Below are 24,313 nucleotides of genomic sequence, written 5' to 3'. Positions count from 1 at the left end.
AATCTATTGTAATTCAAGTAGTTGATCAGAATGGTAAACTAGTTGATTTCCGCGGCGATAGTATAACAATAAGAGTACACATTAGAAAGAAGGAATAGAGAGAGAGAGAGAGAGAGAGGCGGTGATGGATCAAGCATGTGTTAGAATGATGTGAGCATTAGTCACGCAAACAACACAAGCGAGAGAGCAAGAAGCGCTACAGAATGGGTTTTGTTGTGTATAACAACCTAGGCGCGAGGAGGGTGTGGAGTGGTGGCGGTAGGACTGCTTTTAGCATGCAGCAACCGACACCGGTTAGTACTTATCAGTCCGTGAAACTGATAACACATAATCGAGCAAGGTTTTTAGAAAAGCTTGGTTTTAAAGTGAATTGGAAATATGTCGTCAAAACACGCGGCGGCCGCAATTAGTGACATACTAAATGTTGAACAAGACATACACTATTATTCAGATATAACAAAATTTGATTATCATACGCATGCGCCGTATGGTAATTTGAAATTTAATAACAATGATGAAATACGTTTGTCGAAATCGTCTCATGACCTTATTTCATTAGTTGCAAAATCTTTTCTTATTGTTGAGGGGAAAATTACATGTACAAAACCGCCGGCAAAAGACAAACCTGATGATCCGCCGGTCGAGGCTGTATATACGCTCAGTTCAAATGCAGTAGCACATATGTTTGATGAGATACGATTTGAGTTGGCAGGTACAGTCGTTGCAAAGAGTCGACTAGTAGGTATTACTTCTACTATTAAATCATATTTAGTGAAACAACTAAACGATAAAAATACATATAATTTAGCAGGTTTCACTGATAGTGCATCAACACTAACTAATAATACTTTTGCTTATTGCGTACCGTTAAAATTACTTCTGCCATTTTTCGAAGATTTTCAACATGTAATTTTGAATATGAGACAAGAGCTTGTGCTTTTGAGGTCCGCAACAGATATTAATTGTATTGAGTCGTCACAAGCAACATCAATGTCGTTGGAAATAACAAAATTGCTTTGGAAAGTGCCCTATATTCATGTAGATGATCATTTAAGATTGAAGTTTCTGAAAATTGTCGATCAGGATAGGCCATTGAAAATTGCATTCAGAAAATGGGATATCCACGAATATCCTCAGCTGCCGAACAGTGTTAGCACGATTTGGACTATAAAGACGGCTTCAAAAGCTGATACACCGCGATTTGTATTATTAGCATTTCAGACAAACAGGAAAAATGTAATGGGAAAGTCAATGTCGAAATTTGATACGTGCAAATTGCACGATGTTAAACTTTTCCTGAATAGTGAATATCTGCCGTATGATCGTATAAATGGAAACAATCAACTTTTGTACAAAATGTTTATTGAATTTGCGCCCAGCTATTATAATTTAGGACTTCATACTGATTATGGTACAGTTGTAGATTATAAAACTTTTACTGATTGCTGTCCAATAATTGTACTAGATTGTTCACATCAAGCTGATCATTTAACATCGTCAACAGACATTCAATTGGAAATGGAGTTTACAGAAAATGTGCCAAATTTAACGACTGCATATTGTATTTTGATAAGTGACACATTAGTAGAATACAAACCATTGAGCGCATTAGTTCGTGAAGTACAGTAATTTGACGCAAGAGCGAGCTATGCATGACGCTAGGAGGGGGGTATATAAAAGTGCGTGTATGAACAGTAATTACATCAGTGTTCAGTTGTAATGTGTTCTAATAGCTTGAATAATAACATAGATATTCCTCAGTCGTCGTCGTCGTCGTCGTTATCATCATTATCATCATCATTGTCATCATTGACAAAAGCAAAATTTGATGCATTTGTACATAGAATGTGTGCATGCACACACAGAATGACGGACAACAGAAAATGGACGATGATGAGCAAGTATCAACAAAATTTCGAGACTTTGGCATACAATGCGACTTGGATAAAGAAGAAGAAGAATTGGAGAAGGAGGCAGCAAGAATTAAGGAGGAGGAGAAGAGTAAAGAAGAATGCGACAGGAAAAATGATGACATTGATTTTGCTGTAGTCGAGTTTCATTTTTTCAAAAGTGATGATAATTTTATCATTATTAAAGAGGTAGCCATAATCGATTACAAACTACGACATATTGTGCTACACTTTAAATCACCATTTCCGAAAACATTACTGAGTAGAAAAATGTACCGTGATGTCAGCTGGCTTGAACATAACTATCATAAAATTAGATGGGACCAAGGCGACTTAATTTACACTGACGCGCTGCTTGCTTCATATTTGCAAAATTATACCACAATCTATACAAAGGGAAGAGAAAAAACACAGTTTTTGAAAAGGTTACACGACAATGTGCTTACTATGCCGGAGGATATTCAAAAACCAGACTATACAATGTTTGAAAATTCTTGGTGTTTTAGTGTATGCAAAATTCATAACAAATCGTCCAATGGCCGGTGTGCGCTGTTCAGTGCGTATCATTATTTGACAATCTTGATGTGTAACAAGCAAACAAAGGAGAATAGTGCTGCTGCTGCTTCAATGCCTACAAAAAATATGAGTTCATTGAATCGTAATGCTGCTGCTGATATCGATTATACATGCAAAAATAATAGAATGGAAAGTATGAAACATTGTAAGCTGTTAACTAAACAACGAAAACACAACTATGCCTGACAAGGTTTTTATTTTGATGGGGAAAGCATACTATGTGTTTATTGTGGATTTGATTTGATTTCGCATAAAGCGAGAGTATGCAGTCTGACCTGTAGCGAAAATGTAGGTAGCGGTGGAAGGGAGAAGCGAAAAGCAATAAATTTCACTGTTCTAGTACCACTCATTTAGTGTACCTTCGCTAGCAGCAGATTGAAGAGCTATAATGAATCCACAAACTTGGTCTTATGCGCCAGAATGTTTAGAAATTAAATTACAAAACTACATTGAATGGTATGATTTGTGTCAAAAAGCAATAGAGACAAAAAACAGTAGTATTGCTAGACAATTGAAAGCAATATTTCTAAATACAGTTAATATTAACGATATCAGTGATTACTTGGCTTATTACAGACCCTTTAGTTTGAATGTAAACAAGCTAATAAGAATTGAAGAAGAAATTTTAAGATCGCTAGAGGTGAACAGAGGAGGGGAAGAAGATGCGGCGACTAGCTGTAAAGAAGAGGTGGGAGAAGAAAGGAATGCGCCTACATGTAAAGAAGAAGAAGAAGCGACTAGCTGCTGTAAAGAAGAGGGGAGAAGAAAGGAATGCGACTACATGTAAAGAAGAAGAAGAAGGTAGAAAGCGAGAGTGCGTGTAAAGGTGAATGGCGGGAAGTCAACAGAAGGAAAGGTGTGAGGAGGCGGAGGGGAGAACGAGTCAACAGAAGGAATGTGGAAGGAGTCGACAGGAAACGGAATGGGTTGTGGGGGGCTGACGGCTTAACAGGTTTGCTCAGTCTTCAACCGACAACCCACGCAAGCATATAGCTGCTTTGTTATTCTTGCACTCGATCGCGCTCGTGGTAAGCTTTTCTTATTATTATTATTATGGATCACCATCTGCAGAGAAGCAACACTGGAAATGATAGACTTTTTAGTATGAAGTCATTCAATTATATTTCGAAAACTGAATATCCAACGGTCTCACTCAAAGATCTTGACCATGATTCGTGGTACCGTGTTGTACACGCTAGATTGGTGAGAACACAGCAGGGTCAGCGAATCATAATGAGGTTATACGATCATGACAGCAATGGTGACTATTATTGCGAAGTTTACTTACCTGAGAAATTTCTGAGTGTATTGAATCTTCAAACACTTGAGGATTTCAACAAACAAAAACTCTATCTGAAGTGTGTACAACGAGAAGGTAAATCACCTCTTGTTCTTCTAGAAGAAGAAAGGAATATATAAAAAAAAATAAAAAAAAATAAATAAAATAAAAAAAAAAAAACCCATTCCCATCATTGATTGTGCAATAGGCCTAATGTTGATTAATACTTTGTATTGAATAACTAAGTGACATTCAATTAGAGTTTTCTCAATATGGGGATAGCACATTAAAAAAAGCGCCACCATTCCTTTTACAGCATAGTGTGGGGAAAATGACATCTCATACAAACAAATATGAAATGTAATTTTTTTCATTCTTCCTGTGGTGGAGGAAAACAAGGAACATGCACTATATTGTTGTGCAATAGGCCTAATGTTGATTAACACTTTGTAATGAATAACTATAGTAGTATGTAGAATAGATAAGCCTATCTATTCTACATCCTATTATAGCAACATTCAATTAGAGTTTTCTCAATATGGGGAAAGCACATTAAAAAAAGCGCCACCATTCCTTTTACAGCATAGTGTGGGGAAAATGACATCTCATACAAACAAATATGAAATGTAATTTTTTTCATTCTTCCTGTGGTGGAGGAAAACAAGGAACATGCACTATATTGTTGTGCAATAGGCCTAATGTTGATTAACACTTTGTAATGAATAACTATAGTAGTATGTAGAATAGATAAGCCTATCTATTCTACATCCTATTATAGCAACATTCAATTAGAGTTTTCTCAATATGGGGAAAGCACATTAAAAAAAGCGCCACCATTCCTTTTACAGCATAGTGTGGGGAAAATGACATCTCATACAAACAAATATGAAATGTAATTTTTTTCATTCTTCCTGTGGTGGAGGAAAACAAGGAACATGCACTATATTGTTGTGCAATAGGCCTAATGTTGATTAACACTTTGTAATGAATAACTATAGTAGTATGTAGAATAGATAAGCCTATCTATTCTACATCCTATTATAGCAACATTCAATTAGAGTTTTCTCAATATGGGGAAAGCACATTAAAAAAAGCGCCACTGCCGTCGGGGGCACTTCCTGGGTAGGGGAACCTCTTGGTTGGGGGTGGGAGATGACAGATGGACACCTGCTACAATGGCCGTCGCCTCTTCCTATTGGTTGGGGTGGTGGGGGACAAAATTACACTAGGGAAGGGGGACGCCATTTTGAACATGCCCCTTGCTTCCTATTGGCTGGGGGCGGGGCCAAAATGGCTGACTAGGGCTGGGGGGGTGGAGGGGGGCGGGGCCAAAATGGCTGACTAGGGCAGGGGGGTGGAGGGGGGCGTGGCCACGCCCCTTGATTCCTATTGGCTGGGGGCGGGGCCAAAATGGCCGACTGGGGCTGGGGGGGTGGAGGGGGGAGGCCACACCCCTCGATTTCTATTGGATAGGCAGCTCTCTCAAAACACCACTACTATTGAACTAATGTATAGTGGAATTGACAACAAATACGATCAATAATCATATAAAACAATAAACATTATCCTTGTTCTCAGCCTAAATTAATTAACATAAAAAATATAAGCTCTATTCTGGATTTCGGGGGAAATATTCAGACCTTAGATGAATATTCTTATATCCAGTAGATGCGGAGAATGAGTACCGATAGCTAAAGCGTTATCAACGTCTGATAAATTGTATCCAGGAAAGTCGTGTGTTCAAATCCCACTAAACGCATGGTTGGATGTTTTTGGAACCATTAGCATGCACAAGTGGACGGCTTAAGTAGGCATCATCCAGCAAAAGTATGTTTTATGCCATCTTTATAAGAATATTTTCCAAATAAATAACTTATAAGAACTAACAATTTTACCTTATTAAATAACGAACTCCATTGCAGATTAAGTCCTGAATATAAAAATAAAAGGTTACAGTAACTTTATCTAAGCTTCTATTACAAAAATACTTACAATCCTTCACAGCGGTGATTACAGGTTTCTTTTCTTCATTCACATTCACAATTTTTTTCGTATCAGGAATTTTGCATAGCCTTTTGACCGATGGAACATACCTGATCATTGAAGTTTGTAGTAAAGAGATCGTATTAGATGATAGCCAATATAAATGCAATACCTGAAAATAAAAATGAACTGTTTATTCAAAAAATGAGTAAGTATACAGTTAAAATTGAATTAGATGAGTCTTATTTAAGCATAATTATATAACACGCCTTTTCAGGAATTGATGAGATTATGTTTAATACACACGATAGATAATCTGCATAGTTTTTGAAGCCAACAATTGAAAGAGGAAGCTCTCAAAATATTTCTACCCACGATAAAGTCTCACAAACTATGTCTTCAAAAACTCGACAGTCAGGATTTCTTGGCAGCACTTTTAAAGAAATCATAAATCTCTTTCATGACGTATCTTGTTCATGATAAGAAATACCTTCCATAATTAGAATACTTATGCGAAATAATTATTAAAAATTATTTTGTCTGTAAGGTAGGCCTACTCTAGTACTTATAGCAAACACGTATTTCACCTATTAAAATACTGAGCTATGTTTTAAACACATTATTTCTTGAAATTATTATCTCCTTTCCATCCACCTTTGGCCGGGTTTTTGAGAAAAATGAAAAGAGTTCTCATAAATTTTACTTTTAAACCCATGAATTTCCCTTACTGGCAGTATTTATTACTTACCCCAGGAAAATTCATGATGAATGGAAATATAACAACAGGAATTCCCCTCATAAAATACTTCAACAAGTGCGAATTTGGACCGGTAATTTTTCCACTAGCTCCGATCTGAAAACAAATTATTTTTAAAGCAAGCATTTTCACTATTTCAGAACTTTGTTAATTTCATTTGCAATATTAATAAATAATATTAGTCAATTATTGACTATGTGTAAATCTTATTTACCAATTCAATTCACTTCCAAGAGAGAAAAAATAAGTGAAGAATTTTTAATACAATTTTGATAAAATAAGAGCGGATTCAACCAACAACGAATATACTTTTCAGGTTTCTGAAATTATAAACTTAGAAATTTCATCAAATAATAAGGTGGTTCAATGAGTTTAGAATCTTCTTAAGTCTTGTTTTTCACACACTTGTTCATTCATTCATTTTCATAATTATTTGACAAAGAAACAAGATTGGATGTTAAATGCATATTCTGTCTTCCAAAAAATAGAATTTGAAAATATTGGATTGTATTAGGCTATGTAAGAAAGGGAAAATTGTTTCTGACCTCAATATTTGCAAAAAGAGTGATACATGTCAGTGCAGGCAGAAGGTAATACTGGTCTGGAACAGTGAGGTCAGTGAACCAGTACAATCCGCCATTGTGTAAACTTTTCACTGGTAAATTAGCCATCTCACGAAGACTCAAGAAGAATGATAGGAATATTGGAGCCTGCAAAGTGGAAAAAAGTTTTTGAAATTACATACCGTAGTTGTTTAATATCACAATATTAAATTAACTGATACATTTCATTTGCCATGAAATAGTGAAATAAAAAGCGAGAACGATACCGCCGACCGCCGATGAATGACTAAGACAAGAGGTCGCTGAAGAGCAAAATACACTTTTTTATAAATATAAAAAAGTTGATTCGTAATAAATAAGTCTGATCACTTTTTCAGCACACCACTTATTAGTGGATAGGAAAATCTTTTTGAATGCCTTAATGATCCACCTAATATTTTGTGAATTGAAAACTGGAATTACACAATAGATTTATGAAATAATTTCAACTTTCACTGGTGAATAAACTAGTTATTAGAGGTATATTTATAGAATCTAGGCGTTTCAAAAGAGAATTAAGATTTTTGTGTAAGTAATTCATAATTAAAATTAACAAACATTCTACAATAACAAAAAAATACAAGATAAACCTCAAGTTGAAATAGACTTCTATTTCTGACCACATTAATAAAGTACAATAGACTTATTGCATTATTGAAATAAAAAATTGATATAATATAGAAGTGAAGTAGTGAAATTAGATGTAATTGATTACCTGAGCCAGAGGAACCAACAGGTTTTTCATAGGATTGAGGTTTTTCTCTTTCATGAACATGTATAATTCATTCGAGTATTGAGCAGCTGAAAAAATATATTTTAGCTAATTTAGCGAAACATATTTCTCAAGCACAATTGAGTATTATTATAAAAGCTAAACAACATTGCCGTACTTCAAAGCAAATAATACAAATTCAACTAATTTGATTATAACTCAGCTTTCTAATTAACATTTTCGTAGACTGTTCCAGTTCCTAGTACAATTTTCAATTTTTCGATTTCCAAAGAGTTGAACTCGTATGAGCAATTTACCTTAGCTCGTTTTGTGAATCAACTAGAATTGTTGGAGCAGCTACAGATAGACTAGATGTTATTAGTTAATAGATTAATTGTTTGATTTTCATTACAAACAAAGCGTGCTTGGCTAAAGCAAATTCAAGAGTTTTATATACGGTTTTTATACACAATATTTTATATAGTTTAATACAGTAATACTTCATGATAAGTGGTAAAAATTATTTTTGATTTAAACTCACTCACACAAAATCAACTTAATTTGTACATTTTTGTGAAATACCGATACTGCACAGATTTCCATGATAGGATAAAACATTTTGAAAAAGTCTATTCCATGTTTTAATGGCAATTTCAGATATTACGAATATCCACTATTTCTAATTAATATTTTAAAAAATGTATCTTTCAGATTTTTTGGAATATTTCTTTACCTTCCATGAAATCTCCTCTGGCCTTCGCATCAGAAAGTTTTGTCTGAATTTTTTTCATTTCAGGAGTATTGTTGGCCATAACCACGGAATTTCGTTGAGATAGAATGACTACAGGTGTCAACAACACCCTAACAATAACTGTACCTGAAATATAAATTATAAAAACACTAGTAAATTGACAAAGTATTCCCCTATTGCTTAATAAAAGCAATAGAATAACTTATTAAATAAGACCAATAGCTGAATAGTAAAAAATAAATTGAAATTTATAATTGAGACTTATACAATGCACTCTGTTATTAAATGATAATATATTTAAGAAATATTATGATGAGAGTTATAATACTTCACTTTGAATAAGTGCCAAATTGGATCAACACCTTTCACCAACCTTGTCTTTAACCAATTCACCGACATGTAAATGTACTTACAAAATATGCTAAGTATTGAAATGAAATGAATCTATACCTTTTATTAAAAAAAAATCATTTCTATTTACCAGTATGTCTTTTTAAAAGATGTTATTACTAATGGGATAGTGTATAGAATGAAAAAGACTAAGAAATTAAAAAAAAACACAGATTTATAGATACTCTGTTTATCAGAGATTGACAATGGTGTAATAACCGAAACTGGTCTTTCCCAGTATCAATAAATCTGTGGTTTTTTGACAATTTCTTAGTCTTTTTCATTCAATATGAATAATTACCACAGTATCAACTTCTCAACGACACAAAAAAGTATAGTGTGTATATATAGTTTATGACGACTATCATGATTAATGATTACTACATGTTGCCTACTTTTTTCTTAATTAAACATTTTTCTGATAAATATGAAAACATGAGTAGGCTAAAATAATGAAGATTTAATATATAGTTTGAGCAATAACCTGATCAAATTTTCATTCTTTTAGGTAAAAATATAACTGTATAAGACACAAGTATTATAATTATATGAACAGTATATTAATGATTAGTGAACTAGAGTTTTATAAACAAACTAGTTTACAGAGAGAATGAATATGATTGATTCAATAGTGAGAAGGCTACTTACCAAGAACTACGCACTGCCACCAAGGTAGATCCATACTGATGTGCATATATTCGAAGGCATTTTGTAGCAGGCCCACAGGAGACCAGCCACCCAAGCCAATCGTCTCAAACGGGGGTTCGCCAAGCTGTCAACAATCAAATTCATGAAAACTCGTTCGGATACATGATGGGGGAACATTAACCCTCAACCAGTGACTATTTTTGTATTGGGAAATTGTTGTTTTCTTATAGTGGCAACCTGCTTCCTCCCAATTTTCTCTACTCCTCAATAACTTGAAGTTAGTGCATCCTGAGAAGCCTAGATGTATCACCTCTCTCTAGATTTCATTATTCTCAGTCAAAGTTTTTGATTTTGTCTCACAGACCCAGGGTTACCAATTGCGATATTTTGTTTTTTAAAACCTTCACACCTTCTTGACAAGATTACTCTGATACTATTGGAGATATTCTACAAAAAAATTACAATAATCGTTATTTGATGACAGTTATGACTTATTTGATGACGATGACTCTTAATTTTGTACTTAGTGACTATTATACAAACTACGACATCAGTGAAGATGGATGCAGTTTTGAATGAAGATGTTGAGCAGTAAGATAACATTCCCAATTATTTGAAGAGCAGACTGATACTTTAAATCCTTTGTATGGCTGAGGCTGAGGTAGAATCAAATTAAAATTGTTGAAGAGGGCTTTACAGCGCACTACAAGAACTCAGAAGACTAGCAAATAATTACTAGTTCAAAATTATTAACGTGAAACAAATGACAAGATCTGAGATGACAAGATCCGAAAACCCAATTTATTTTATCAAATTGATGTAAATACTTCGATGTATAACTTTTAGAAACATTATTATTTGAGCTGTTTAACATATATGTATTGTTAATAGCTATTCATTTTTTAATCATCATATTTCTTCTGTGCTTGGTTATTTTTTGAATACTACTGGTGAATTCTCTAGTTCTTTTATGAATCTTCTCATTTCTGTATGAATTATCATTTCAATCTGAAGCTCATTTGAATTATTATGATTCTACTTTTCCAATATACTGTGAAAGGCATTATCTTTATTATAAATATTGGGGCACCGAGCTTCGTTCGTCAATTATTTATTGATAAACAGAACACAATTATTATATAAAATGTTTGGGGAAGGACTAACAGGCACAGCCCAAAATTATTTCTTCCCCGAATTTTAATGTATACACTATAAATAGTCAAAAAAGTAGGTTATGTTCCATACACTTGAATTCAGGTACAATTTCCATTCCAAACATTTGAAAACAGACAAGTTCCAATTTAGATTGTTTACAAACCAAATTGAAAAACAAAATAACACTCACTAATCACTTAAAAATGTAAAATGATGATTAACTTTAAAAATTGTGATCAACTTTAATTTAGAGTGATATACCATGTCATGTCAAAAAATCAAATATTTTGATCAAGTTGATTGAAATTTCTAGATAATATAATTATATAAATATTATATATCTTGACCACAGAATAAGAGAAGTCCTTTAACATTTTTCGATAACTCTAATAATAACGGTGTTAATGGGTAAAATATTTGGAAATTATAAAAAAATATTTTTAATTGAAAAAAAAATTTTTTTCGATAACTCTAATAATACGGTGTTAATGGGTAAAATATTTGAAAATTATAAAAAAATATTTGTAATTAAAAAAAAATATTTTCCATCGCAAACGATGTATTTTGTTGAGACTAATAAGAAATAATGTGTTTTGACATTTTTTAATAAATCTAATAATAACGGTGTTAAAGGGTAAAATATTTGGAAATTATAAAAAAATATATTTAATTAAAAAAATTATTTTCTATCACAATCGATGTATTTTGATGAGACGAATAAGAATGTTCTTTGAAATGTTTCGATATCTATCAGTACAGCAGTTAATTTCAAGTTAATCAGTCCAGTAGTTCAGACATGATGATGATGCATCATTCGTGAATTTCCTATCCCGTACGTGTATAATCCAGTTCTTCCCTTTATTATTATAGTACTAGCAGGTAACCCGTGGGTAAAATATTTGGAAACTATAAAAAATTATTTTTAATGAAAAAAATATTTTCCATCGCAATTGATGTATTTTGATGAGACAAATAAGAAATGCCTTCTGACATTTTTTCAATAACTCTAATAACAACGTAGTTGAAGGGTAAAATATATGGAAATAATAAACATTTATTTTTAATTAAGAAAAAATATTTTCTATCACAATCTATGTATTTTGATGAGACGAATAAGAATATCCTTTGACATTTTTTGATAACTCTAATAATAACGGTGTTAATGGGTAAACTATTTGGAAATATAAAAAATTATTTTTAATTAAAAAAAATATTTTCTATCACAATCGATGTATTTTGATGAGAAAAGTCTTTTGACATTTTTGACATAATGGTGTTATTAGACAAAATTCTTGTACGCTCTTCAAATGTATGGTGGGGGGAATCTGATATGTGTATAAGACAGTGCTTTTAACCTAGCTCCGCAGTGCAGGCTGGATGCTTGTCTGAATCGGACTAGGCGCTGAGACAGCAAATAATAGCAGCGTTGGTGGGTATGCGAGCGGCCGCAGTAACATCTTCCACCCAGCAATGGTCGGCGTAGTTCCGCCTAGCGGACACACGAAAGATCAATCCAGTCGGTTATTTGATCCCTCCAGCCAGGCTCAGCCAAGCAGCCGAGACAATAGAACAATGGAGTGACGGTCTTATTCGCGTTCATCAGCCGTTTTCTTTCTCACGATTATTCTGATTTTTGTGTTACCTATAATCAATAATAACTCGCAGTCACCAGTAAAAAGTTTCCAGAAACGTGTTTTACTAATATATTAATGACTTTTCATGATGATTTTTAGCCTTCAGGCTGAACTTGGGTCGCTGAAAACCAATAATAATAAAAATAAATAATAACTCCAGTCACCAGTAAAAAGTTTCCAGAAACGTGGTTTACTAATATATTAGACTTTTCTTGATGATTTTTAGCCTTCAGGCTAAACTTGGGGTCGCTGAAAACGAATCTGCAATCAGAATTTCTCTATCACGAAAAATAACGAAAAAAACCAAGCTGTTGATCTTCCGGCAACCGTTAACAGTCATCCTACAATGCGGCCGAAACACTTCCAAGCCAGACACCCATCTCAAATGACAACAACGCCAAGCTGTGAGAAACCATCCTGCACTGCGGCGCTAGACCTAGCGTTCTTGTAATTTGAGATGAGTGTCTGAACTGGAAGTGTTTCGGCCGCATTGCAGGATGACTGCTAACAGTTGCCGGAAGATCAACAGCTGGGTTTTTTTCGTTATTTTTCGTGATAGAGAAATTCTGATTGCAGATTCATTCTCAGCGACCCCAAGTTAAGCCTGAAGGCTCAGAATGTCAACAATATTTTTGAATAATTGAAAATCATCATGAAAAGTCATTAATATAATAGTACACCACGTTTCTGGAAGCTTTTTACTGGTGACTGGAGTTATTATTGACATACAAAAATAAAAATAAATAATTAAATAAATAAATAAATAACCCTTTATTGCTTCTAAAACTTAATATACATAATATAATTGCAATTACAATAAAATTCTATTCTTCGCAATTCAGCATCTGCTGGGGTATCCTATTAAGGATAAAATGAGTATCTTATCATATTAGTAGAGTTCAAATAAAATTAATTTCAACTTAAACATTTCAATCCCTGTAGAGCCAGACCTGTTTGTACACGTTTTTCATCCTCTCCCATTCCTTTCTTTCCCGTGCGACTCTCTGCCAAGTTACTCCTCCACAAACTCGCTGGAATTCTTCATCCCATCTGTAGCTAGGTCTTCCTCTGCTTCTTTTCCTATTCCGTGGATGCCAGTCCAATATTCTTCTCGTCCATCTGTCGTCCTTTGTTCGCACCACATGGCCAGCCCAATTCCATTTCCTTTCTACTATTATCTTGCCAATGTCTTCGATTTTTGTTTCATTCCTAACCCAAGTATTTCTTTTCCTATCTCTTCTTGTCACTCCGATCATTATTCTTTCCATTGATCTTATACTATTTCTTAGCTTTTTTATTAATTTTTCATTCAATGTCCAAGTTTCACAGCCGTATAATATCACTGGCAGAACGCTCATTTGAAATAATTTTCTTTTGCCACTCATGTCGATTTTAGATCGGAATAGGTAATTGAAACGTCTGAACATCGACCAGCCCAACGCAATCCTCCTGGTAATCTCTCCCCTTTGACCGTCCTTTCCAATCTTTTGTCCCAAATAAATGAAGTTTTCCTCTCTCTCTATTTTCCCTTCCTCCAGTAATATTTCCTCTTCTTGGCAGTTGAATGACATGACTTTGGATTTATCATAGTTCACCTTTAATCCAATCCTCCTTGTTTCGCTATTTAGTTCCTCTAGCATACAACGAACTTCTTCTGCGCTGCTCCCTATTAGAACTACGTCATCAGCAAATTTCAAGGTATTTAATTTTTGGCCATTAATGTCTATTCCATATCCTTCCCAATTGAGATTTCTGAAACATGTTTCCAAGACAGCATTGAATATTTTTGCCGAAGGAATGTCGCCTTGTCTTAATCCTCTTCTTACTTCCACGACTTTCTCTTTTCCTCTCAATTTAACCTCGATTTTCATTCTCTCGTAAATGAACTTGAATATTTCTAAGTATTTTCCTCTAATACCAAGTCCAAAGAGTGTATCTAGTACAGATTTTGTTGTAACGCAATTGAACGCTTTCTCATAATCTGTAAATAATATAACCATTGGGAATTTGTAGTCTTTAGAATTTCTTATCAATTCCAATAATACAAGCATGTTGTCAAGAGTTGAAAAGTTTTTCTTGAAACCGGTCTGATTCACAGAAGTTGATCCAGTCAAATAGTCGTGAGAAAGAAAACTGCTGATGAACGCGAATAAGACCGTCACTCCATTGTTCTATTGTCTCGGCAGCTTGGCTGAGCCTGGCTATAGGGATCAAATAACTGGATTGATCTTTCGTCTGTCCGCTAGGTGGAACTACGCCGACCATTGCTGGGTGAAAGATGTTACTGCGGCCGCTCGCATTCCCACCAACGCTGCTATTATTTGCTGTCTCAGCGCCTAGTCCGAGTCAGACAAGCATCCAGCCTGCACTGCGGAGCTAGGTTAGGTTCAAGCTAGCTCCGCAGTGCAGGCTGCATGCTTGTCTGACTCGGGCTAGGCGCTGAGACAGCAAATAATAGCAGCGTTGGTGGGAATGCGAGCGGCCGCAGTAAACCTAGCTCCGCAGTGCAGGTTGGATGCTTGTCTGAATTGGACTAGGCGCTGAGACAGCAAATAATAGCAGAGTTGTTGGGAATGCGAGCGGCCGCAGTAACATCTTCCACCCAGCAATGGTCGGCGTAGTTCCGCCTCGTGAACAGACGAAACATCAATCCAGTTGGTTATTTGATCCCTCTAGCCAGGCTCAGCCAAGCAGCCGAGACAATAGAACAATGGAGTGACGGTCTTATTCGCGTTCATCAGCAGTTTTCTTTCTCACGATCATTTTGATTTTTCTGCTACCTATAATCAATAATAACTCCTGTCACCAGTAAAAAGTTTCCAGAAACGTGGTGTACTACCATATTAATGATTTATCATGATGATTTTTATTATTTGAGCCTTCAGGCTCAAACGAATCTTTTCTTTATCTTTTCTTCATTTACTTGCCATAATACAATCCAATTTTTCAAAACAAAAACACCATTAAAAACTTAATTTAAACATTAACATGAAATGAATAATAGTTCTTCTCAAAATTAGCTTATAGGCGTTGCCAGCAAAACCAGAGGTTTGTGTGCTGCAACGAGTATCAATCTTCGAAATCTTAACTTACAAAATTAATAAACCATTTAATCGATATATCAATATTGAAAAAAAAATAAAAATAAATAGTTAACTAAAGGAGTGCTTTATTACAGAGATGGCTATAGGAAAAAACACCTAAATTAAAACTAAAAATCTATATGGAGGTGGCAAAAGACAAGGAGATCAACTTTGAAAGAGGTGAGATACATCAACAGATTTTAACCATTCAACTATATTTCTTATGGATGACTTAGTAATATGTTTTACTAGAAAGTGTTGAGGTACCAAGTTAATAAGTTTATTGCTGATGTAAGTGAATTGTCTTCGGCAAACAGTTAAGTCAGTTCTATTTTTCTCTGACAGAACGGACGAGACCACCGGATTCTTCAATAATCCTGCATCACTGTGGAAGCACCAACAACCCGTGTGATTGCCCTTCAATTCAACAAGTCAATGAAATAAAATATTTAGTAACAATAGTGGACAACAAATTCAAATGGGACAAGCACATTAATCTATCAATTACCCGGATCAGGAAGCTTCTCTACAAATTCTATCAACTCCGTAAAATCCTCAACTATGAGACATTAAAAACTGTTTATTTTTCTTTAGTGCAATCAATTTTAGATACGTCATAATTATCTGGGGAGCTACGAATTTTACACATGTTGAACCTCTCTATAAACTTCAAAAACGAATACTAAAAATAATAGGCTTCAAGGAGAATCAATTCCCCACGAACATTCTTTTCAAGGACAGTAAAGTACTGAGTGTAAGACAACTCTACATCCAGGCTATCATCACGCGAATGAGGAGAAACAACGAACACATAAGACTGGCAGATCATAACCATCAAACAAGGCAGAGAAACACGTATTCAATAGTACCAAGGATGAACACTACATTTGGGCAAAGAAACTACACATATTTGGGACCAAAAATTTATAATTCAATACCAAGTTACATTAGGGAAGAATTCAATAGACACAGGTTCAAGAAAAGTTTATTTTCCTGGTTGGTTGATATTGGAGTGGAAAATTGTGAAAATTAAGTTAGACTGTAAATATTGAAACTATTTATTCTTCATTCCACTCTTTACTGTTTTTCATTTTTCTAAAAATAACCTTTCTTATTATTATCCTTAATAGAACATTAATATTTATTTACTAATTCCATAATTTTGTTTGTTTGTATTATACATTTTTACTAATTTTATTATAAAAAACTTTAATCCCATATCAGTGAATGAAGTTTGTAAATAGTAATTATTACACGCAATAAGCAACTAATTACTTATACCCCAACAAATATAATATATAGTGGGGTGTATATTTATTCATTGAAATTATCATTATTCATTGTTGAAACACCGCTGATTTATGTAGTTATATTACAATACTATATTATCAATATTCTAATGTTGCATTCAATCTTCATTGTAATTAATAATTTTTCATAATATGTGAAATTTGCTGCATAATTGGCTGTTGTACTGTAATTTATTGTAGATTCGTGTATGAACCAGAATGTATTGTAACTTACTTGAATAAATAAAATTTGAATTTGAAAAAAATTTATAATATAGTTCGGTTGCGCTCGGAAGTTGTATGACATCATGTATGGTTTAAATATATTTTTACATTTATTCAGGTACAGTATTAAAATTTTTATATAGAGCTGCTTTACCGTTAGCACGGGGAACTCAACAAACAGAAGATTTGTTGGGTAGCGTCTGGGACGGCCAAGAGCGGCTTTTATTACATGTCTTTGCAATACGAGAATCTTGTTCATGTGCATATCCAAGGCACCACCCCACACCCTGATTCCATACTGAAAAATTGACTGAGCATATGGCGAGTACACCAATTTCACTATATTCGCAACCCCGAGATCGCTCAATTTATGAAACTTATATATTATATGCAAGAGTAACTAGATAAATCTTGGTTGTAACCTGTGTGTGTGTATGTGTGGCTGAGACGATGAAAATCAAGTTGGCAGCAAATGCTTTCTGTATGGATCTGGAAATGCCATATCTGTGTATCAGAATACTGTGACAAAGTGGGATGCTAAAAAAGTGTACCGACAATCTGTACTGAACTGTTTTTTAACTTCTGTTGTTGACTTTGTGTTCATTGGAATTATCAAAGAGTTATAAAATAATTATTGTCTGTAAATTTTCTAACTGTATACCTCTCAAATAGCTAAATAGCTAGAGAGGTTATTATATATGTACTTGTTGAAATGTAATGTTGTGAAAATTGAAATTGAAATTGACATGTCTCAATCTTCTACACATACCATCAATGTGAGCATTCCACTTCAGATGACAGTCGAACATAACGCCTAAATATTTAATTACATTCACTTTTTCTAACGAGCTGCAACCACAGTCAGGGTAGTAAATTTTAATACCCGTATGTGACCCTTCCCGGGGGCTGATCTCACTGAGGTGAGAAGGCCATGTAAACGCTTTTCTTTGCATTTAGAGTTAATGAATGTTGATCCAGCCATGACTTCACAATAGCCAGACCCGATTCCGTCAATCGCTCCACCTGCCTCCAATCTGGTCCGGTGAAAACCAAGGCAGTATCATAGGCAAAGGATATAGTAGTACAGTTATTAACATTTATTTTTAAGAGATCATTAATGTATTTCAAAAATGATATCGGTGAGAGGACTGTACCCTGTGGAAGGCCAAACCCAGTCAATGTCATTAAACTTGTTTTTTTCATTTAGAGTGAGTACCTGAGATCTATTTTGCAAGTAGCTTTCAAATAATTTTAGAACTGTTCCTTTAAAACCTATACTTTCCAACTTATTCAGAAGGGGCCTGTGAGGGATGGTATCATAGGCTTTTGCTAAATCCAGGAATACTGCTCAAGTTTTTTTTGTTGCTCTTAAAGTTATCTGTAACTATCCGAACTAATTTGTCATAGCATCCTCAGTTGATTTGCTCTCTTGGAAATAGGGTAAAAATTAATATTAATTAAGGTATTCTATCAATCGTCGTTTTATAAGTTTTTTAAATATTTTAGATAGATTGCTTATCAAACTGATTGGGCGATAGTTTTCGGGAGCCTTTCTGTCACCTGATTTGAATAGAGTAACTATTTTTGCTATCTTGAAATGAGAAGGAAAATGACCCAATTCAAAACATTTGTTGAAAAACACTGACAATTGTTTCGCTATAATATCAGTAATATTCTTCAAACAAACATTATCCAGTCCATCCACCCCCGGGGACGAGCCAGATTTCAAGTTTCTGATGATAACCAATATCTCATCGGAGCTCGTTGGACGCATGAAGAATGAATGTGGATTGTCCGCCGCCAAACAACGTAAACGTTGTGCATCCACTGAGTGTTATACAATATCGATTCTTTCAGCATAAGTTCTCCCTACTCCAGCAAAATAACTATTTAAAATATGTGGATCAATATTGGGCGGTTTATTTGCACGTTAGATGTCTAGAATTTCTTCTATGCAATTCCAAGTTTTTTTACTATTTCCTTTAGAATTAGAGATTCTGGTTATGTGATACTCTAATTTAGTTTTTCTTATAAGTTTATTTAAAAAATTTCTATATGTTTTGTACCTAGATTGTAATTCAATATTGAATGGCTGACTGTTTAGTATTTTATGCAATTTATCACGCTCTCTAATGGATCTTATCAGCCCCGGAGTTATCCATTTTTTCAGTGGTCTATTTTTATTTTTTATTTTTATCTGTTTACTAGCTGATTTAATATTGCTTATTAACTTACTACAAAATTTATCAATCTTATCATCTAAGTCTATATTTTGATCATTGAAGGAAATTTCATTTCCCCAACTTTCTTTTTGTAGCCCTTCTATCAATTTTTTATAATTAATTTTTCTGTGAAGACCTCTCTTACTTCTTTAAAAAATGTGTTTGGATTTCTCACGTGAAATGATCAGTAATATAGGTTTTCTGTATAGAGCTTATTACATTATCTTCTTTAAAATTTACATTTCTCCAAAATATGTGATCAATACATGTTGTTGTTTAACATTAAATTCTAGTTGACTTATTCACAAGAGATCTTAGACCATACATCTGCATAAGGCTACTATATTCATTTGCTAGATTACTATTACGCAAAATATCTATGTTTAAATCTCCAATCAAAAGAATATTTTCTGTTTCATGAATGTCAGACAGACTTGTATCTAGTTCATTCAGAAAAAGTTCGATATTAGAGGATGGAGACCTGTAAATTGCAAATAATGTTATGAAGTGGTTGAAAGCTTTTAATCTAATCGGAATTATATCTGCCTCCGAATTTTCGTAGTTGAGATAATCTACGTCAATGTTATTTTTCACAAAAATGCATAATCCGTTACTAGTGTTTAGTTGCCCCGGCTTTTTTATAACTCTATAGCCACCTAAACTGTAATCAAAAATCTTATCATCAGTCATCCACGTTTCCGTTAGAATTATTACATCGTAATTTATTTTACAGTTGTCTAAGACATAAAGACATGAGACAAACTCATCAAAAATTTTTCCCAAACTCCGTATATTCATATGTATTACATTAAAAGCTTCAATAGAATCTGTTGTTGTATCTATATGAAAATAGGGCTCAAAACTAAAAATATCATCACTCTCAATTGTATCAAAACACTCCAAATCGATCACCTCATCAAATCTATACTCATTATCCATGAAACAATCTCAAACTGGTCCACAAGTCTACATCGATTGCGATACAAAATAGTTTTTTCATTAAAAATAATTTTTTATAATTTTAAAATATTTTACCCTTTAACACTATTATTATTAGAGTTATTGAAAAATGTCAGAAGACATTACTTATTCGTCTCATCAAAATACATAGATTGTGATAGAAAAATATTTCATTTTCAATTAAAAATAATTTTTTATAATTTTCAAATATTTTACCCTTTAACACTGTTATTATTAGAGTTATTGAACAAATTAACTACTGTACTGATAGATATCGAAACATTTCAAAGGAATTTCTTATTCTTCTCATCAAAATACATCGATTGCAATAGAAAATATCTTTTTTTTAAATTAAAAATATTTTTTTATAATTTCCAAATATTTTACCCATTAATACCGTTATTATTAGAGTTATCGAAAAATGTCAAAGGACTTTTCTTATTCGTCTCATCAAAATACATCGAATGCGATGGAAAATATTTTTTTTAATTGAAAATAATTTTTTATAATAATTTCCAAATATTTTACCCATTTTACCCAAGGGTTACCTGCTAGTACTATAATAATAAAGGGAAGAACTGGATTATACACGTACGGGATAGGAAATTCACGAATGATGCATCATCATGTCTACATGTGAACTACTGGACTGATTAACTAGAAATTTTGCATATAGATTCTTAATTTACCGAGGATGGTTATATATAAGTCTAAAATTCTTCAAGATTTCAGTACGTCAAATTTTCAGTTTGTCAAGACCTTAATTAGACACTTGCGGAGCACGGGTTGCCTGCTAGTTGTAAATAAAAAAATAACAATTCTTGAAAAATCAACAATAATTGTTAAAACGAAGTTATTGCACAAATCATAGCAAGTTACTTGATTTTACAAATTATATTCATCCAGAATACTCTTATTCTGAGAGATAGTATGGAAAGTTGATGAATGCCTTATTTTTTGAACGCTGTTTCGTCTAAAGCAGCCATTCGATGTTTTAAATATATCTTTGAAAGTATTACATGTTTCAAGATTGAATGTGAAAATATTAAACTTGCCAGTTGAGAAGCAAGAGGAGGCTTTGGAGCCGCAGGTATAGGTGGTAGTGAGGTGGCAACATTTTCTGTTACGGTGCTTGCAGAAGTATTGCAGTCACATCTGATACGGTCACTTTATCAACAACAGGCGCTGTTGTCGTGGAGCCCGTCTTTCCAGGTGAATAAACAGTGATAGTGTCCTGTTGATTGTTACAACGGCGTTTGAACTCAAGTTCCTCACATGTGATAGCCTTTGTAAGTTGTTCGATAGACTGTAGCTGGGTGAAAGCTTCTTGGATAGTATGCTCCAATGACGAGAAGCGCACACATGAATAAAAGCTACTCTTTCCACCTACAAAAAACATATGATTTAAAAGTTTATTAATGACTGAATTGTCAATATAAAAATGTAATTGTAGAATTTGACTATGGAATTTGGTTTGGGAACATAGATATGGATAAGGGTATAAACACATTGAATGCACGAATGTACAAGTACACGCGAGACCATGCCTGACTACGCGTGCAGATGAGAAACAAATCTGGCCATATAAATAAATAAATAATCATTTTATTTGTTCACGGACTAGCCATACAAATACTGGCCATATAGAAACATTATTTATATTTTAGGGCCGGTTTCCAAGCTCGGGATTTAGCTAAGTTTTAGACTTAAAACAACTGGAGTATGAAAATTAGTTTTTCGAAACGGAGTGTAGTCGTAGTTCACATATAAATTTAATTTCGAAAAACTAGGAAATTGAACACAAAATAAAATAAAGAGAAAATAGTGTACAATTTTGAATTATTTAGAAATGTTTCATTTCAACAAGGAAAAACGTTTCAAATTATAGAAACGAGAAAATAATGATTATCATAAAAACTATGACTATGCCCCGTTTCGGAAAGCCAATTTTCTGATTCCAGCTGTTTAAAGTCTAGAATTTAGCTAAATACCGAGCTCGGAAACCGGCCCTAAGTGGTAGATTGTCGCATGCACTTGCTGTTGGCGTTCCGTGTAAACAGCGACAGACAAGTCACAACGTGTTTCTACTATGGATCTTTCCAGATTTTGTTTTTCATTGTTAAAAATTTGAACTACAGACCTACCGTGTCTTAGATTACAACATAAGCAGATAAAAATGAAAATAGACCCAATTGATTTGGTTTTTATTGATTCTAATTAATTATAATTGTTACTATTGTATTTTTATGTAGCCTAACTTTAAAGTGAAAAAAACACTCACATTCTTTAGTGTGGCGACGACAGTTTTGTGCTGGTGTTGCACATTCTCAAGCCAAACAGAAACTAAAAAAAATGTGAGTGTTGTTTTCACTTTGTTACATAGTAGCCTAATAATATTAGTGAAAACAAGATGGATAACCCACAACAAATTATAATTAATTTAAAATGTTCAGCCAGCCTTGCTCTTTTACAAGTTTTGTTAGCCATTCCATGGTTTATATTCAGTCTGGTGGATTTTCTGGTGAAGTTCTTTTCTATAGTATAACTTAAAGATCCAGTTCTAAAGTGTTGAGTCTACGATTTTAGCCGCGCGATGACCTTATTGAGCACAGATTAGTTAAACGTTAGACGAAATGATTTTTTTGCCCGGACGCATTGTCTAAATTATATTGCAATGTTATAAAATTACAAAAGCGTACCGTTATAGACGCTTTCCATAAAATACCATGCATGCTAAAGGCTTACTTGTATACTTAATTACTTGTATTCGAGTATAGTAGCCTGGAAGGGCCTAAGTATAACGCATCTTTATTTGGGGCTTAAAATTCTGTAGTCCTATAACAGTGCAGCTGCATTCGTCGCTTAGGAATTGGAGCAAAAGATAACACCGGGTATTTTTCAAAAGTGCTCCGCAGATTTAATCACAATAAAACAATAAAAAAATCAAAGATGTTAGTATAAAAATGTATTAAGTACGGTATGTATTCTTTTTAAATATGTAACAAACTTATATGTGTGTGAAATTATTTATTTATTTGCTGATACAATTACAAATCATATGAATATGATCGGGAAAGAACAACAGGCATAGTCCAAAACTATTCTGTTCCCAATTTTGATAAAATAATAACATGTCCGAAAAATAGGTTATGTTCTTACTGTGGAAAGTTAAAGTTAAATTTCTGTCCAAAAATATATATGAGCTTGAAATTTTGAATTTAGAATAATAAAAACACCAAATTATAGTCAGATATTGCACTTTATATCACCGCACTTTGAATAAATTAAGTTATTTCAGAAAATTTGGAAGCTAAAAATACACACACAAAAAAATTAAATTTTATGAATTTAAACTAATAAATTGAATTGAAGAATTCAATGGTGATTTTGAAACAAGGTAATGTTAAATACGTCTTGAAAATTACAAATATTTACCTTGAGAGTATCCAATTTTAGAAAGGCTTTACTCCTCACAATATTTCTGCTAGTTGCAAACATTTCTGTGAGACTTTATAAAACTGTAATAAGTTCTAGAGAATAAGCATTAAAATATGCTAAATTAAAGTAAAAGTACTAAAGATAAATATGTATTTTTGATCCCAAAAATATTCTCATTTTTATAATTCAGAATTCAGAAATCACATTTAATCTCAGAAACCTAACCTCAAGAATGCCGATTTTACAGTTTTCAAATTTTTCTCATTAAGCGCTAGTGTCGTTGAAAGATGTGGAATCTAATGGAGTGGGTCTACGACAAACTGGGTCGAATCCCATTTACACTAACGACAAACTTGGCTGAAGAAAGCTTGGGTTTGGCGACAGACTGGATCACATTCCTGAGTAGACCCAGCTTGTCGTGTCATGAGTCATGAGGCGACAGATGCGGTCGATAAAATGACCCACTTTGTCAGCGGCCTACTTTTCAAAAACCATTTTCATTTTACACATACACATTCTATAATTGCTATTAGATGTTCAATAGTTCAATAGTTTTCAATAGTTTCATAATGAGGATGAAATATTTTGTCAATTAATTATCAATTCTACATTGTTAAAAGACGATCTGGCAACAGATCAAAGCGAGAAAGAGATAGCACTATCCACTTTGTTGAATGATAGACAAGAATATAGCAATAC

General features: G+C 33.6%; 1 protein-coding gene across 1 annotated transcript; it reads right to left on the bottom strand.

The window, feature by feature from the left end:
* Nucleotides 1-5,641: 5,641 nt before the first annotated feature.
* On the bottom strand, nucleotides 5,642-24,109 carry LOC111052903 (mitochondrial inner membrane protein OXA1L). Its single transcript, XM_039431383.1, has 8 exons — nucleotides 24,096-24,109; nucleotides 21,232-21,331; nucleotides 9,609-9,732; nucleotides 8,553-8,696; nucleotides 7,823-7,908; nucleotides 7,051-7,215; nucleotides 6,497-6,601; nucleotides 5,642-5,920 (listed from the first exon to the last, which is right to left on the bottom strand). Exons 1-8 carry the CDS (start codon nucleotides 24,107-24,109, stop codon nucleotides 5,657-5,659), a joined length of 1,002 nt encoding a protein of 333 aa, XP_039287317.1. The 3' UTR covers nucleotides 5,642-5,656.
* Nucleotides 24,110-24,313: the final 204 nt, after the last annotated feature.

Source organism: Nilaparvata lugens, chromosome 6, assembly GCF_014356525.2.
Source record: "Nilaparvata lugens isolate BPH chromosome 6, ASM1435652v1, whole genome shotgun sequence".
Lineage (NCBI taxonomy): Eukaryota > Metazoa > Arthropoda > Insecta > Hemiptera > Delphacidae > Nilaparvata > Nilaparvata lugens.
This window is presented reverse-complemented; position numbering and strand designations above follow the sequence as displayed.